The 17861-nt window shown below is 42.2% G+C and overlaps 1 protein-coding gene across 6 annotated transcripts in view; it reads left to right on the forward strand.

Moving 5' to 3' along the window:
* KDM2B (lysine demethylase 2B) overlaps positions 1–17861 on the forward strand; it is a 116554-nt gene that overhangs the window by 9682 nt on the left and 89011 nt on the right. For all 6 annotated transcript variants that reach the window (XM_051785802.1, XM_051785798.1, XM_051785799.1 and 3 more), the window contains 2 exons: positions 1174–1252; positions 6998–7044. In XM_051785802.1, the coding sequence (XP_051641762.1) occupies positions 1174–1252; positions 6998–7044 (126 nt within the window). The remainder of the gene's footprint in view (positions 1–1173; positions 1253–6997; positions 7045–17861) is intronic.

Genomic DNA, 17861 nt, shown 5'->3' on the forward strand with positions numbered 1-17861 from the left:
GGGTCCCCTTTTGCTTTCAGTGTGGAGAAAGATCAGGGATACAGGCTTGGGCTGAGGTACTCCTGCTCTCCCAGGATCATGGATGGACATTGCTGGATGAATCTCGGAGTTAAATTGCTCCTGTGCACCCGAATATAATGCAGGGAGGGTCACTGGGTTTGGCAGTGCAGTGCATTTTGTAGTGCTGAAGAGTCAAGCAATATTTTCCATTTCAAGGCAGCATATGGACATTCTATAAAAGTCATTTTTTCCTGTAAAAAAGGGGGAATAGCAGAGCCATAGAAACAGTACATGGCTGCTGTAGGAATTCCTCTGCTCTCTGTGGCAGAAGGCTCCAAATAGTGTGTGGGGTTTTGTAGGCACAACTCACCAAAATTGCTGCCTTGTAACTTCCTCTCTAATCCCCAAATCACTGCTATTGTACCAGACAGTGCATAGAGAAACCCCCAGGAAAGGCCAGTCCTGCATAATCCTCGGAGTGAAGCAACAAGGTGATGCTGGCTAGGGTTAAAGTGACAAATTTTTGTTTGATTTTCAGTTTGATTGTGTGCTATACTGTGACTTCCTGACTTCCCACAGAAACTATTCATTTTTCACAGATTTACTAAGTGCCAGGAGCTGTATAAATTTTCTGTCAGCTCCTAAAGTTACATTTCTGATTAATTAAAAGAAAAGTTTATCTGTTGAAATTAGAAAAGAAATTACCTTTTCACAGAATCAAGGCTTTCTGTTAGAACCAAATAACGCTCACAAAAAACCGTGTAGAAATGTACAGCTGAAAATATCTAAACTTACACATACACTTTAAACTACACATTTGCCCCAAAAGTACTAGACTGATTCGCAGTAAGTTAGTCAGGATTATCTTTTAACTGTTAATTTGGTATTTCATTACAGCCTGGGTGTTTCAGCCCAGACCTTAATTGACAAACTGACTGGATTCTATTTTATGTGCATCAGTGAACAGGAAAAATAGGGAGCAGCTGAGAGAGCATTGTCTGTCAGGGGGTTTCCGGTTTAGACTAAAATATGCATTCTCTTTCTGTTTCTCTTTAGGTGATAGTGGAGTTCTTTGGTGAGAAAAGGGAAATGAGGAGCGTTTGAGAAAATGTAACCTGAGGTGCCAATGCCATTGTAATTGATTTGGGACATTTTTTTAATTTGTTTTCACAGATTTTACTTTTGAGTACGTGCAAAGAGAAGCTCTCAGAGTTCCCCTCATCTTCAGAAATAAGGATGGACTGGGAATTAAGTAAGTTACAAGCAAATCTTGATGATTAATAAATGCTTTTATAAAATAACCATTATGCTTTCCACTTGTATCTGATATTTCTTTTGATGATCTCAAAATGGATTGCAATTAGTCTGACTGTCAGCACCCTCGAGAAGAGGAATGATTATTTTCCGCTTATAAACAAGCAGATAATGAGGTCTATAAAAGTTAAGTGCATCCAGTGTGGTACTGCACAAGCAAAAATAAGTCAGCAATGAAAGTTAGGAATATAATCCAAAGGTTTCTGCACCCAATCCATGCTGTAATGACAGAACAAACTCCCTTCAATTTTTGACCTCTCAAGTGTTCTCTGCATTACAGGTGGAATGTCTAATGATGCCTGCCATTTTCCATTATAATCATGGCTCTTCAGAATGTTTCAGCTTTGTAAATATTTAATGATGTCTGGTTAAATGTGGGATTACTGGAGTCTTTTTGCGGTTGCATTTTGTTAATATCCAGTTCTAAAGGATTTGGTATTTTAATAAGAGAATCCTGCAAGTTTGTTTGTGAAAGTGACAGTGTCTGAGACAGAAATATTAAAAGGATAAACTTTATCAGCCACATGATCCATAGTTTAGATAAATGTTTCTTGATGCTTCTGGAAATTAGGACTGTGTAACTGCTTATAGCTGAAGAACAGAAAAATAATTTTTTGAAAGCATCATTACTTTGCTCAGTTTCAGCTGGAACACCTCACAGTTTAGGGGACCGAGGGGTCCCAATTACTAATTAAAAAGAATCAAACCACCCCAATATAATTTAAAGAGAGAAAGAGAAGAAACAGTGTTTGGGGTATTTGACAACCACATGTCCCTTTACTATCAGAGCAAACAGGAGCTGCTGTGATGGCTCTGATGACAAAGTAAAATAGTTTTATATGTTGAACTCTGAACAAGAGGTGCTTAGAGGGCTCTCTGTGTGTGCATTGGTTTTAAACTGCTGCTCCTAAAGGGCAAGTCATAAAATCTTGAAGAATTCTTCCTGAAGAAATCAGGAGTCAGAGGTGTTACTACACCTTCCCAGCAGCCACATCCTCCTGTGTGTGAGGAAGTTCATGTGAAATTCCTCACAGCTCAAGAAGGAAACTGGGGAGATGTTTCAGCTCCTGCTGTGCCAACTGTGCCAGTTCAGCTGTGCTCCAGCAGGGGAGAAGTGTGGAGGTGAGAGCTCATCCCAGACACAAACACTCCTGGGCTTCAGATCCGCAGCTGCAAATGGACGAGCGTTACCTGGGATGGAAAACCAGTATCCCAGCCTGTGTCAGTGCTTCCTACGGCCACCTGTACCCACGGTGATGCCTCCAGGCCTCAGGCTGCCTGATGTGCTGGGAGTGCTGCACAAGATCCTTCCAAAGATGCCTTGTTTCTCCGTGTCCTGACCAGTGGATGTCACATCCCTTTCTTCCTGATGCTCGTGATTCAGGATTCTATAATTAGGTAATTTCAGTGAGACATTTCAACACTCCAATCTCAGCTCACACATCATTGTTGGCTTCCTTGTTGGTCCTGTGCCCAAAATCGGGAGAGCTGCCACTTGGCACTTCCCTCCACTTTGGGCTGGCCGTGTGCTTTCACTGGAGACTCCTGGTGGAATGCTGCCTGTGGAGAGGGCTCTTTGGTCTCTCTTGGTCCAGGGGTTCAGAGACTCCTCAAGGAACAGGATCATGTAAAGAGGAACCTGGATTTTGTGTCGTGTTGGCTTGTTTTCTTTAAGATGAGTAACCACACCTCAAAGAACCCTTTGAAAGTCAGGTACCTTGCTTTGTCAGCATTATCAAAGCAGCCAAATTAACAGCAGTTTTGGAACATGTATTGGAAGTGAAGAAGAAGCAGGACTGAGAGCTGCATGCCTTTGTCTTCAGTTGGAGTTGTGCAGCTCTGGCAGTTGGGGTGCTGCATCTTCTGAGTTCTGATCTGGATTGGGAAGAGGTGGAAGCGTTTTGGAGTCACTTACCTGCTGCTCTGTCACACACCCACACTTTGGACAGTGAAGGAAAAATATGTGTTCCAGTTTGCTGTGATGAGTTGAAAATAGTCTCAGCAGCCAGGCTTGACCAGCCAGCTTTTCAGATCCCCACCAACTGCTGATATCACTTAATAACTCTAATACCATCCTGACATCTCCCCTCCTTCCTAGGGCTGTTTCCCTTTCTCCCTTTTGTGAACCATCCACACACACATCATGTGCAATTTCTTTCTCTAGATGGAATTCATGATCAGAGAAGAGCTTTTTTTTTCTTTTGAGGATATTTTTGCTGAATTAGTGTGCTGAGAAAAATAAGAACAAGTTATCTGATACATGAGTTTTGGATGGTTTTTGCATGGAATCAGTTGAATTCTCCCTTTCACAGTTAGTTGGGTGAATTGTTTTTACATTTCCATTCTCTGCTGAATCACTGAATACTGACTGCTTTGGGGAATTAAGTACTAGAATTTGTAGATCAGTAATCTCTTATAGGACACTCAACATTCCTGTATTTTTTATTTAAATGAGCGTGACTTATTAATTTGAAATGATGTTGTAAAGGAATTGCACACACTTGGGCATAAGTGCTAGTAAGAGAAGGTTGGAAACACAATTTATGTGTATTTTAAATGACAGAAGTGAAATGCATGAGCAAACTTTCCTATTTGGCTCTCTGCAGATAACGTGATTTAATTTTATTTACATTTCCACTTCTTATATGTATCTATCAAAAGCTGCTGGCGTGCAGTGCATGAGGTTTGGGGGTGTGTAGGTACCAAAATGCTGTGTGCACTGTACTCCAGCAAGATGGAAATAGGATTGGCAGCTGCCTAACTGATCCAAAATGGGAGGAACCTTCAGTGTCTGGGTCGTTTCTGGCACCACTGTCTCTTGTCCTGAGCAGGCTCTGTGCATCATGATATAGCAGACCATGTGATCCACACGTGTAGGGTGACTTTTGAGATACAAAATATATGATGTAAGATGATTTTTTGAATAACTGCTGATACATGCTTCCACTTGTGCTTGCTGCTAAGCAGTCAGCTTGCATGCCTGTGCCTGGCAGATGCACAACACAGAGCTGAACAGTTTGGTTACTGTGCTTGGAGGAACTCTGAAATGGCAAGGAATGAGAGGAATGAGGAAAAACCATTAAAATGAAACTGAAAATTGCTTTCCTCTGTATCTCTGACCATCATGAGCTGCTACTCCTATGGCTGGAAGCAGGAAAGCCCACCTGTGATCTCTCAGCAGAATGGAAACTGTTTTTCTTGGAGGGCTGTTTGACTGTTTCCAGGATTTCCCTGGGAGAGGGAATGCTGTTTGGAGAGATGTTGTCTCTTATCTGAGCAATGGTCATCTTGTATTGTAATGTGGTTAATCACATACCTGTGCTGGCCAGAGCTCATCCTCATTAGCTTTTGAATAGATTCTCTAGCACATCTTTAAAGTTTACTAAAAGGCACCCAGAGCACACCGAGGTGTTTGCATTTCTTTTCCCTTTAAGGCAACAGGCGACATGACTTGTGTATTACAGACTGCTGAAAACCTCAAATGCAGTCAGTCATATTCTGGAGTTCAGTCACCCCACTATACCTTTATTCACTTATTTTTTATGATATTTGAAATCTTTAGAAGCATTGGTAGTGGTTTTACACAGGATGCATTGTCTGAAAATTGCATGAGAGCAACGAAAAAAATACTTCTGGGCTGTTCTTGCATTGTTGCTGTTCTGGGTTTATATGCAGAAAAATAAACCAACCAACAGTGAGTGTGTGGTATAGGACTGGTGACATCCAAGAAAACAATATTGGGTGTTTTTGCTATCCTAGTGCTGTAGCAAACCAGCCCTGATTGTATAAGAGTGAGTGTATAGGATTGTACAGGAGTTGTGTGGCAGGGCTGGAGCTGAGGAAATACAGTCACCTAAGGCAGCAGAATGGGTTGGAATTAAAGCTGGACCTCCCAAGGCAACCCAACTACAAAATGGGTTCTTGTACTTGAAACCTGCTGTTTTCAAGCCTGAAATTATTCTCTCTGTGTTCTCCTTCTTTATTGTGTCACACAACCTGAGATTGCAGAGAAAAAACCCCAAGGATTTGCCAGGTGTACTCTCCAAAGAGCTAAACATGCAGTTCCATTGCCAGGGAGGGTTGTATTCTTCCAGTCTGAGTAATGTTTATTGTCAGCTGCTGCTGCAGCTCTTAAAAAGGCTGGAATTGCTTGTATCCATCTGGGTTAGGATTGTTCTCTATCTTGGTGGTTGATTTCTATTTTGATTTATAGAAATGTGAAAAGATTGCCCATCTAATTGTTCTACATTTCTGACACGAAATACAGGTAAGCTGTGCATTTGCAGACAAACCTGGCATGTTCTTGTTGCCCACAAATAGTTCCTCCTTCCCCTACTTCTGACTTTCTAGTGCTTGGAAAAAAAAGATGAGCTCTGAGTGAACCCTGAAGGTCAGTAGATTCAGGCTGTTTCATTCCGCAGAGGGAGTGAATTCCAAAGCTGTGGGGCCCTCACAGCTAAATGCAAAGATGTGAGGGTTGGCAGAGAACTAACAAAAGATATTGTCCAGCCTCTGCATCCCACCAGAGAAAGGTGATAAGGGTAAAAGAAAGTGGGCAAGCAGAATTTGGCAAGTAGTTCTCAAGATACATGCATGCCAACAAATACATTTTTTAACTTTACCTATTAGTGTTTTCTTAATAGTAAAAACTACTGCTCTGAACGTTTGCCCATGGGCTGGATCGTTCTGATTTCTAACTAAATTGTGTCAGGAGTCCAGAAACAAGTTGTTTATCTTCAACCTGGGGCAGTACAAGAGGGGCAGAGCACTGAGCTGGCAGGTCCCACTGGGCTGTTTTTCATTCCAATTCCTTAGTCAGCTTTTGTGCAATGTGAAATGTGAAATATTGTCAGTAAGATGAAGCCAATCAGCTTTAAACCCCCACTACTGTTTTTGTTTTCTTTTTCTATCCAGTCTATGTGCTACAGAATTTTACTGTCTCCTTTATACATAAAACTTGCTCACTTGCTGTACCAGGCTACTGTCTAATTACATTAAACCCTAAAACGTTGCCTGTGTTAGGAGTGATCCTATAAATGCATCGACATCCCAGAACCAATTATGCTACCATTTAATTTAGCTCTGAATTAGCCCAAATTGAATTGAACAATTTTCCAACCCACCAAATAACAGCCAGGTTGTCTTCTGCCAGACAAGGAGGTTGGATTAGTCAGTAAAACAAAGAGGCTTTAATTAATCATTTTTTAATATTTTATTTCCAAGCAATGAATCCAACCAGTGATGGTGTGACTTTGAACAGATTGTTTCACTGCTCTGTCCCTCAGTTTGGCAAGTGTGATAATGTTCACCTTGGGGAATATACAGGAGGCACCACCAGTTGCAAACCCCCAGGAGTTGCTTAGAACAAGCTACAAAGGTCTAGGATTTTATTGAAATCACCCCCAACCCCTTCCCTCCCACTCCAGTGCTGATAAGAAGTGCTCGAAAAGACACCTTTTCTTCCATTGTGAATAGAGAAACTGTTGTACACTTGCCAAGGCAAAGATGTCATGTGTGTCTTTAGAATTTGCACTGTCCACACTTCAGAGAGGCCTTGCTTGATTCCACCTCCTGCACTAGGGACAAAGAGCACTATACATTTATTTCTCTTTTATTATGGTAACCAAAGTGTACCCATACTTATCTTGACAGTATTTAACGTTGCTTTCTTTGCTAATTACAGAATGCCTGACCCGGATTTCACTGTCAGAGATGTGAAGCTATTAGTGGGTAAGTTATTTTGAATGCACTGGATTAGCTCTATACAGAACAGAATTGCTTTGAAATACTTGTCCAGTTGTGTTTGTAGACATTTGTGGTAACTCTCAGAATCTGGGAGAAGGCAATGGAGAGGCAATTTGTAAATTAAAAAGGCTGGGAGAACCCTAATTAGTAGTTGTGCTGACCGGACTCCGATCTCATGCTGGATAATTGGCCATTTGGAAGGGAGAGAATGCTTTTGCCCTTAACAGGTGTTCCACACACACTTTTGTGATCCTGGAAAGCAGCAGCTCTATTGATCGAGTTCCTATTTTTTTTTTTTTAATCTGCTGTAGAGCATCTGTTTGTGAAAGGTGTGATTGGAGCCGTATCACCTCTTGCCTGTGCTCTCCCCACAGTATTTATCAGTGTCAGGCCAGGTCAGTGCTTTGAGGGAAGGTTGTGAAGAGAGGCTGAGCACAAACCCTTGCAAACTGCCTGGCTTTTGATAAGACACAAACCAGAGAAGTGGTGACTGTCATCATCAAATGTTTCCTAGCAATCTTTGCAAAGTAAATGTTTTTTAACTCTAAGAAAAGCTACATTTTGAGTAGGAGATTATACTGTGTGTTTCTTTGAAATCTGCTTTTATTGCAGATGGGTGTGTTATTTATTGTTATCTGAAATTGTTACTGAATAGTGATCCTGCTCTCCATGGAACAAGCTGGGTGTTGGTTGTGTTGGCTGCAGTCCTTCATGAAGACTTTCAACTGCATTCCTGCTAGTTAGAATTTACTGGGTTTATTTACCTGTATTGTGGCAGGAATTAATCTTTTAAATTAGCTCGAATGCTGCATTCTGAAAGGCCAGTTTTTAAAGAAATTATTCCTTGAGTTTAATGATCAACAGGAACATCAAGTCTGGAAAAGATGTAGCTAAGAAAAACAAAGGAGAGGAACTCGTGCCTCATTTCTGCTCACTTGAGGTTATCAGTGAGAGAAGGGGTTATCTCTGATAACCTTCCTTCACAAACAGAACTCAGCAATGTTGTTTAATTTATGACCATTTATAAATTCAGGAAAAAAGCCCCAAATCTCTGACAGAAAATGTTAGGGAAGTGGTGTGGGAAGTGATATTTGGTAACATTTCTCTTGGTCAGTCTGAGTATTTGAAGTCCTAAATGTTATGGATTTCCTAAATACCTGCCTGTGACATTTGTAGGTACAGAATCTCTCTCTTTGCTGCAGAGGAGCCTCGTGCAGAAACCTTGTAGTCACCTGGACCTGTTTGCAGTTTGCTGTGAATTTGTTCCATGGCTGATAAACTCCATTTCTGTCTCTGAAGCTGAAGCTGAGGGTCTGACGTTGAGATGTTTTGGAACAGCGTAGTGTTGCATAACAACATTGTTTTTCCTGTATAACAGTCAAAGTGTGGGAGTTGCATTTCCTCAAGATTGATGTCCTTTGAAGTATTAGGGGGTGGAGATTCCTGTGTACATGGTGAGCAAAGCGGGAGGATATTTATAAATAAAATCACCTTTATGAAACAATGGAGCAGAAATAACATTTGTAATTAACCTGGAGATTAAGTTTAATGTAAAAGTGTGCAGTTCCTCACAGCTGGACCTGCAATCCCTGGATGTGCTCTTGGCCAGATACCACATCATGGGTCTTTTTTTATCATGTTTGGGCAAACTCCCTTTGGAGTCATTGTACTGAGCCTGTAACGTGGTCAAGAACATTGTCACCTGCTCTTTTTGTAATACAGTTGATGACTTTTGGCACCATAGGTGGAAAATTTGATTCAAAAGATCTAAAATATTTGGGAAATGGGCTGAAAAATCACAGGTTTTATGGCAAATTGTTTTTGTGGCTGGATGGAACAGCCCCACTGACACTGAGAGCACATGGGGGCAGTTCCTGTCTCCAGGCCAGGTTTCTAAATTATCTACTAATGACCTCAGGAAACACCAGTGAGCAATTTTTCTATTGCATATCATTGCTGATAATTTTTTTCTAGTTTTAGGTTAACACATATGTTACACTCACAGTCTAATGCTCAAATAAAGCAGATGAAAGGTCTTGATTTATTAATATCTCCTCTCACTGGAGATGTTAATATGTCATCGTCCCTGCATTTTTTTAGCAGACCTCTCTGATATCCTGAACATCCAGGTTTGTGTTTCTGACATGTGGTATTTTCAAAACTTACTCAATCCTTTGATGAACCTGGGAGGGGAAGGATGTTTGGGAATGTGAAATGGAATGATCATAACTCCGCATCTGATTGTGTGTGGGAGTCGACAGAGAGAGAACATGGCTTGAAAAATGTTGTGTTCTCTGTAAACTTGTTGGGTTTTTAAGTGCTCATCATTGTAGTGTGCTGGTGCTATTTAAGCCTATCATTTGTTCTCTTTTCTCCTCTGAATCAGGGGAAACACATTAGTTACAGAACACTTTAAAGAGATGATGCTGGGTTTTTCCAAAGCCCATAAATTCCATGGGAAGTTACTGAGCCTTTGGTCTCTGAAATCCTACTTTCTATTTCTAACTTGACTGTTGTACCATCTCCAGAATGGAGTACCTGTAAGTCACAGGGAAGTAACAACAAGCTTTTAAGTCTCCTTTTGAAAACTCAGCTCTGTGGCAATAATAAGGAGCAAAAAAAGAGATGAGTTTTTTGATCACTGTTTGTGTTTACTTGAGCTTAGGTGTCTCTTCTTTAGTGTTTTGTCAGACTACCAACAAAACGTTGCCATTGCTTTATGGAATTTTTTTGTTTTCCTTGTTTAAAGAAATGCAGCTACCAGCTGTAATTTAGTGGGTGATGTTCAGGACCTCCTGTTTCTGATTGCACCTTAGTGTGCCCAACTGTGCACCCATGTGTGTATCAAACACTCTTCCCCACAGCAGCTTTAGACCCATCCCTTTAAACTGCACAGTTGGGATAATGGTTATAACCAGGCTCCACCTCCACACCAACGATATCCTGGATGCTCTTTAAAACCTGAGACGATGGATTCATTTCAGCAGCTGGAAATTGTCTGAGCTCTGAAATGGCTGTGAGCCAAGAATACAAATGGAGAAGTGGAGAGGAATTCCTGGCCTGCTTAGGAACTTGAGACAACTCTTGAAAGAAGCAAAACTCTGTTGTAATTTAATAACTCTTAAGCTTTCTCATTTCCTTGTGTAAGGTAGATTTGACTGCCAGCTCTGAAGGGCAGAATGTCACTGTCATCTCTTCATAAACTGATTTAAAATTTGATTGAGGGTTGTTGGCCCTCTTAAAGTGTCCTTAAACATCTGCCACATCTGCAGTAAAAGTTTGGTAAGTGTTATTTCTGCAGGGGTGTCGTACCTGTGTGAATGTTTTGTGCCCACTGCTCTGCAGAATAAGTGAAGTAACTTGCCCAGGGCTGAGCAAGGAGAAAAGTGACTGCCTTGCTCAGCAGGCTGCTGCCAGCCAGGGCTCCCATGGGCCCTGAGCATCATCTCCAGCCTTTGCCACTCCTGAATTCAAGGACCAAATGCAATCATTTGCTTCAGTCTTTAAAGTCAGAAAGCCAAAGCTTCCATTTTGTCTTTTGTTTGATTTTTGTCTTTATATTATCCTTCATGGACATCACACAATCTGAAGACATAGCAGTAGTACTTCATTGAGTAGTTTTGGGAGCCAAGTAAAGGAGAAAGAGAGGGAACACACATGGATGTGTGCCTTAGTCTGGCAGTCTGAGCTCCTTTTTCTTTCTTTGATTACTTTTTTTATTAGATTTTTTTTTAGTAGTTTGCTTGGGTTGGCACTGATTGAATTTAGAAGCACATCTGCTTTTTGTGGCGTCTGCAGTGCCTGTGACTGGCCTGCACTGCCTTTGTCTCCCTGGGTTGTCACAGTCTGCCCAGTGCAGTCCCTGCACAAGCACAGTGTCTCTCTCTAAACAGTAATGGCCAGTTTGGATGTATTTGCTTCTATTTTTAATTTTTAGCTGACCTCTCTTCAATTTGCTTGCAACGGGCTGCCAGTCTATGGCTATTGACCAATTTTTGCACTCATACCCAAATAAACAAATCAAAGTGGTGCTGCTGGTGTGGGATGTGCATCACCTCCTCCCTCTCTGGGCTGGTGCAGCTTTGTGTGCCAGGGTAGGTATTTATTGTACATCCCCACAGTGGAGCTTCCAACCCCAGCGAGTGGCAAAAGGGGAGATTTCAAACATGCTGAGGATTGTAAGAAAGAAAAGAGACTTTGGGTTATTGTGATCCCTGGGCTGAAGAGGTTAAAGTTGTGACCACGGCGGTCACTTCTGTAGGATCAGCAGCATTGTCCTATGGAATTCACCGTGCCCAGCCAGGCATTGTATCAGTGGGAACAGTGCAAGTACAGGACTTAGACTATTCATGGGGTGGTCTAACAACTGACATCAACTCACTGACTGATTTTATTTAACCAACTCACTAAGGGTTTATTTATAGAATTCAAAAAATAAGTGTAGGAGCAGTGAGGAATGTATCATCTGTCATGGAATTTGCCATTATAATCTGATGCTGCAGACTGGACTGGGCCATGATGCTTACTTGGGTAGGAAATGATTGGCTCCCTTCATTTAGTTGCTGTGTTCACAAACTGTGTTGAAAGGCTTTGGTGTTTCTTGTACAAAGAATCCAAGTAAAGTTGAAAGCAGTAAAGCTTTTAATTGTGCTTAAAATGTGTGCATTGAGGTATGGAAATAAAAAGCAAACACGACCAAGCTCCAGTAACTCTTGCAGAGAGCAATCTTTATCTGGCCCAAGAAGATGATGCATGAGATGGGACCCAATAGATCATTTCAATATTTGATTTCTGTGATTCTGTCAAATCTTTAAAGACCTGGCAGCAGGCTTTGATCTCCAAGACAAAGGGTGAAAGGAAAACCCAGGCTCTACATATCCTGTTGCTTTCTTCGGTGGGAGTAGCTGAGGAGATACCTGATTATTGCTGGGATTTGCCTTCTTGTTAGAAACACCAAAAGAACAGGAGCTGAGGCAGAAATTTCAGTTGCAAATTGAGTGTTTAAAGAAATATGTGTGAAGGTCTGTGCCTCAACCATGAGTTTATAATCATGGTGTCAGTGGAGAAAGATAATAGAATAAATTACATCATTAAACCCCAGACATTTTCAAGGGAAAAGTCCTATAAATAGTGGGGGTTGGCCCTGCAAGTGCAGGTCAGCCTTCCCTCGTGCTGCTGACAAGTTCTGGAGGAGATGCTGTGTGTGCTCTTGCACATCTGCTCATGCTTTATTCACTAAGTGAATAAGTGATTAAGGACTTCATCATAGTGCACTGAAGTGAACAACTGAACTTCCTTTAACAGCAGTGGATGAAATCAGAGCTGCAGAGGAGTATTTCCTTGGCTGTTCAGGTTTTTTCACAGGGGAGAGCCCTTAGGAAGCTTTCTGAAGTTTGGTATCACAACATTTTGCTCATTCCAGGAGCAGCAGCAATTCCACAGTGTAACAGTGCACAGTAAACAGTGTGACCTTCTTTTCCCATATGGAAATCAGGCTGAAAGGAGAAATGGTCTGCCCAGGTGCTACAGACAGAATCTGGGGAGCGTCAGTTTGTGGTTTTCCTGGAAAGTGTAAATGATGTAGTGAATGTGGTGAGCTGTGGCCTCTTCTGTGCAGGGGCTGCAGTGGGGAGGAACAAGTTCCCTGCCTGGTTAACGTAAGGCTGATGTAAATAATTTAAATTCACTTGGGACAGAAAGGATTACTGCTCATCAAGGGTACCTAACAGCCATTAAGCTGTGTGGGGCTCTGCATCTTTCATCCAGCCATTTTTGTTCTGTTAAATACATACACTGCTGTAGTGCCCAGGAATTCCAGCTAAAATGAGACTAAATGTGCCAGGTACTCCACAGAAATGCAAGAACCACCCTAAACCATGCTTCTGGAAGTAGGTGATATTGAAAGGGGGATGGAAAGAGATGCAAACGTAGGTAATGATTAGTCTGGGTTTATGAAATGTGGTTTATATATCTGTTAAAAGCTGTACACACATTTATAGATGAATACATATATACAGATGTATAAATTTCATTCAGTACTGAATCAAGAATCATAAGTGGTGTCTCCAAATCGTGGTGGTGGTGACTGCAGGTCAGATAGTTAAAGGCAGGAGGGAGGGCAGAGACCGTGTAAAACACTCCTTTTACATTAGCATACATTTCTTCTGGTGTGCCAGCACAATGGTCCCCGAGTTGGCTGTGCAAATGTTCAGCTTTTTGTTAGCAGCTACTCAAAACCTCTGAAAGCAAAGCAGAGAAGTGTCCCTGAGTAGCTGCTTTCTGGCGATTTTTTTGGTTCATTCCTCCTGCGTGTTTGCTGCCCCTCTCAAATTGATCTGTTCTGAAAATTGTATCATGGTTGAATTCACATCCAACTACAAAGCAAGTCGAGAGGCTCGTAGTGTGGTCTGTGGGCAAGTAGGGGAAATTTTGTCTTAATCAATGTACAGTTCTCCATCCTGTGAAAGAAAATTAGCCATGTAGATACAAAAGAAGGACAAAGCAGCCACACACTGCAGCTCAGAATACTTTCCATCATTTCTGCTGAATAGGGACCCAGTGTTGCTTTTTCTATAGAGCAACGCTCCATTTGTTTCAAGGAAGTTGTGAAATTGGAGAAGGAGAGGAGTTAGGAGGGAGGCTCATTAGAGAGGCTCTGTTGTAAGGAGCACTTCCCAAAATTAAAGTGGCTGCTCAAAGGAAGTGCAAAAGTCTGCCCCCAGACTTGCACGAAAGTCTTGATTAAGATGTATGGTCCTCCCCCGGTGTGGGGATTTGTCCTGTGAATGGCAGTGCCACTTGGGAAGAGCAGAAGAGCTGAGTCAGGAGTCATTAAGCTGCTGTGTCTCCAGGAGTCTTGTGTGGAGGGATAAGGAGGAATCAGGGAGGGCTGTGCTCTGTTCCTAGTGCCCAAATAATGCATTTTACAAGACACAGTGGACCAGGCTCTTCTAGGGGAGAGGAGTCATCGCTGATCTCTTGGGAGGGGAGGCACTTGGATGAAATATTTCCATTCCTTGTAAGACTTCTGCTCTTATTTCTCATGGGGGTTTTGTGGCCCACGGTGTGACCCGTGCCTGGTCTGCTTTTTGGGTTCTGCTTTTGCTCCCTGGGTTCTGCTTTTTTCCTTTTCGTGTAAATGGGACGGTTGGAATATTAACCAAAACTGAGTTAATGAAACATCCCCATTGTTCTCGTGGTTGGGAAGGCCAATGTCTGTGTGGTTTCATAAGAAACAACTTGTGAACATGTTCTTCAGCCTGTGAGGATTCAGACTGAGGATGCCTCAGTCTCTGGACCCTGCAGGTCACCCCCTAAATTCATCAAGGGACTCAGATCCACAGGAGATACATCTCTCCAATAGCTGAAAGGAGCAGGGCATCCAGGAGCACTTGGAAAGCAGGAGATAAGGGTGACTCCTTGCAGGAGGAGGCTGAACTTGGATGTTCCTCACAAGGACTGTAAAATAATTGCATGCCACTGCTATTCCCATTGATCTGAGGATACAAGTCCCAAACCTGTGCTTTAAGGGAGCTGAGTTTGTACCTGCCTACAGACTTTTCCAAAGGGACAAATGGAGAGTCAGAAAGCAGCATATGTCAGGACCCAGTGATTTGTCTCAGATGTTAGACAGCAACATGTGTCTGAGATCCAGTGCCTAAAAATAGATTGTTCCTCCATCATATTGTTTTGTGACTAAAACTTGTTTTAAAAACTCCCACTATTTTTTAAAAACACTTTGTTTTTAAAATCAAGTTCCAAATGTCCTCACAGTCAGTGCTGTTGGGACTGTCAACGTGCTTCATGCTATGAATTGGGAAATCTGCTAAGCCAGACCTCAACTAAAATCAGCAAACAAATATTACCACTGAAAATGATAAATTTCCCAGTGCCCATAAGGTCAGATGGAGTCAAACCAACGGTCTGTCAGGAGTTCATATGTACTGTTGGTGTGGGCTGGCCAGACTTCTAGCTGCTGCATTTATTTTCAAATTTGAGTACTACAAAGAGGAAGCGTCTGAAAAATAAAATAAAATATGCTGATTTATTGAAGTGATTGCAATTCTGTCCAGCAGGTTCCTCTTTCCCAAGTACAGCACTGAAGATTTATTGGCTCATCCTTTTGTCTTTGTCCTTTCTTCCTTTCTTTTCCCTTGAGTGACCTCTCCTGTTTTCCTGTATCCCTCTCTCTTTGATGAGGCTGCTCTACTGTACAGAACTCATTTTACTACCTAATCCCATAGTAGCTTGTCAGGCAGTACAGATAAATCCTTCCAGACTTGAGCAAGTGCTATTAGGATACTCGTGCCGACCACAAACCAATAATGATAGAGAGGTGAACACCCTTTGCTTTAAGCAGGACCAGGAGGACTTGACAGGTGTGTTTTTGTTTGGTTATCATGGGATCTGTCCCTTCTTCGTGGGACACCAGCAGTCCTGTCTGTCAGTCAGACAATGTAATGTCAGTTCTGACCTGCTCCACGTTTGCTCAGGACTCGGAAGAATTGCAAAGCTGCACTGTGTTCTCTCCTGGGCAGAATTAAAATTAGTAACTAGACTTCAGGGTTTCTGAATGGATTTTTTTCAAGTGAAGGTTCCATTAGTGATTTTCCTCCAGTCTGAGGGCTCTGCCTAATTTGTTGAAAATTGAAGCTGTTTGTAGCAGCTCTGGAGGAACCCTCTGGGACACTGGCATCACCGGTGTTAAGGTGGAGCAGTGCACAGTAAAGTGGAAATCTCTTGTCTAATCAAGTGGTGTATTGCAGACTTTCAGAAGATGTTGCTTCATTTAACACTCACCGAGTTTGTGCCTCTTAATAGCTGATTGTGTAAGAAGATAAGCTCCAGTCTGTGATAGCAGAAGGGAGCTGGGGCTGTGGTTGGTGTCACCGTGGGATTTCCCACAGCGCTGGTGCTGCTGCACATCCTTCCCCTGAAGTTTGTGGAACTGTGCTGGGAAGAGGCAGGGAGCTGACCCTGCTTAAAAAAATTATTTAAGCCTCATCAGTTTCTTGAGTATTGGTGAACAGTTTGTATCATGAAACCAGGACCTGGGGCAGACAGAGGTTAAAACTTACCCAGTGTTCCTGAGAGACTGGAAATAGAAACTTCTCCCTCTAATTCCAGTTCTGGGCTCTGGTGCCAGACCATCTTTTTGTCATCTAAACTGGCATTTGGTTTTTGCTGTTGCTGCCTATTACATGCCCAGGGATAGTGTCTCTGTTCCCTGTGCTGCCCATTGCCACCAACAACTTGCTTTTTATGCCATACCAATTAAGCAAGTCTGAACTGGTGTCCTGCTCCTTCTCTTCCTTCTCTCTCCACTTCTGGCATTGCTCTCCCATCCCCTGCCTTTGTGCTGGCAATGAGGTGGTTCAGAAAGTTGAACTGGCAGAAAACTCATCCTCCCTCACAGAGAGGGGGAGTAATATATATATATATTTATTATTTTTGTATTTCTTTAATGTTTAGCTCTCAGCCCTAACCAATGCTGGGCTGAACCATGATGGATGTAACCTTCCATCTCTGTCATGAGTTTCCACTGGGGCTCTGTGCAGAAGTGCCTGGTGGGTGAGCCTTGAGCCATGATTAGGGCTTCTATGCAATAAAGGTATTTGATGCTCCCTCTTCATGCTTTTTTTTTTGCTCTTAGAAGTAAAAATGAAATATTATAACACTTGCTTGCCTATGTTTAGCATGTCCGCTGACTTGCCATTTTGGAAGTAGAACCAGTTCTATTTTTAGAGCTCAGCTTCCTGTTTGAGCTCTCTTTAAGTTTGTCCTTTGCCTAACACAGTCAAACTCTTTAAAAAGGTCTTGGTTAAACTGGGACAGTTTTGCTAAAAACAGTCATGTTCATGTCCGGATATAAACAGCCATAAACCCGCTTTGAATGAACGTTACAATAAAAATACAACCTCAGAAGAATGTGTTTCCATGATGTCAGAACATGAAAGTGAGATTGAACTGACGTGTCATGTGGTCACGAGCATCTCAAAGCCTCTGTCTACAGGTGGATTTAAAGATGAATTGTCCATGGGGGAAATTAAGCAGAACAGATATTTTAGAATAACTGTTCTTCTGCAATCACCATCCTCTGCTTTAGCTCACCCAAACCAGAAATAAGCTGTCTTATTCTGGAGGAATAGCACCCAAAATCCTAAATATTTTATGGTAGTTGTTATGTTTTAGTGTCATAATTTACCTTAGTCCAAAATGACCTTCAAGTGTAGTGCTTTATCCTAAAAATATATATTAATATCAGCATGTTTTTGGAGGTCTGGTATAATCACAGCTGCATATTTTTTCCCAGGTCCTCATTAAACCGTGGGTATGAGATGTGTGGGGGTGTTGACACCTTTGACACCTTTAAATGCCAGTGTAGACCAGAGAGGACCTGCAGGACTGCTGGTGTCATGCACATGTTTAGTGCTAACCTGAATGGTAGTTGAAGGTCTTTTTCAATTCCCTAACTGCCAAATATCAGGGAAATCAAGACCATAGGGTTCCTCCTTATATGCTGATGATGAGGCTTTAGAGGGGAGAAAAGCAGCCTAAGGGTTCCCTTAGGCTGTGGTTCCCTCCCAGTTCTGGCTGTTCCACCCCTCCTAGGGTTGTGCTGGTCCTTCTCCTGGTCCAGCTTTAAGTGTGCCCAACTCCTCAGTGAGCTGGTGCTACCAGCAGAAAACTAGAAAACCAGAAAAAATGAAAATATTACCATGATATCTCAATAATTTGCCTGCCCCAAAGTCAGAGGAGTGCAAGGGCCAAAGCCAGAGGAGGTCAGAGCTGCACAGCCAGAA

This window comes from Manacus candei, unplaced genomic scaffold (genome assembly GCF_025592945.1).
Source record: "Manacus candei isolate 608988 ecotype Guabito, Panama unplaced genomic scaffold, ASM2559294v1 h1tg000020l, whole genome shotgun sequence".
NCBI lineage: Eukaryota > Metazoa > Chordata > Aves > Passeriformes > Pipridae > Manacus > Manacus candei.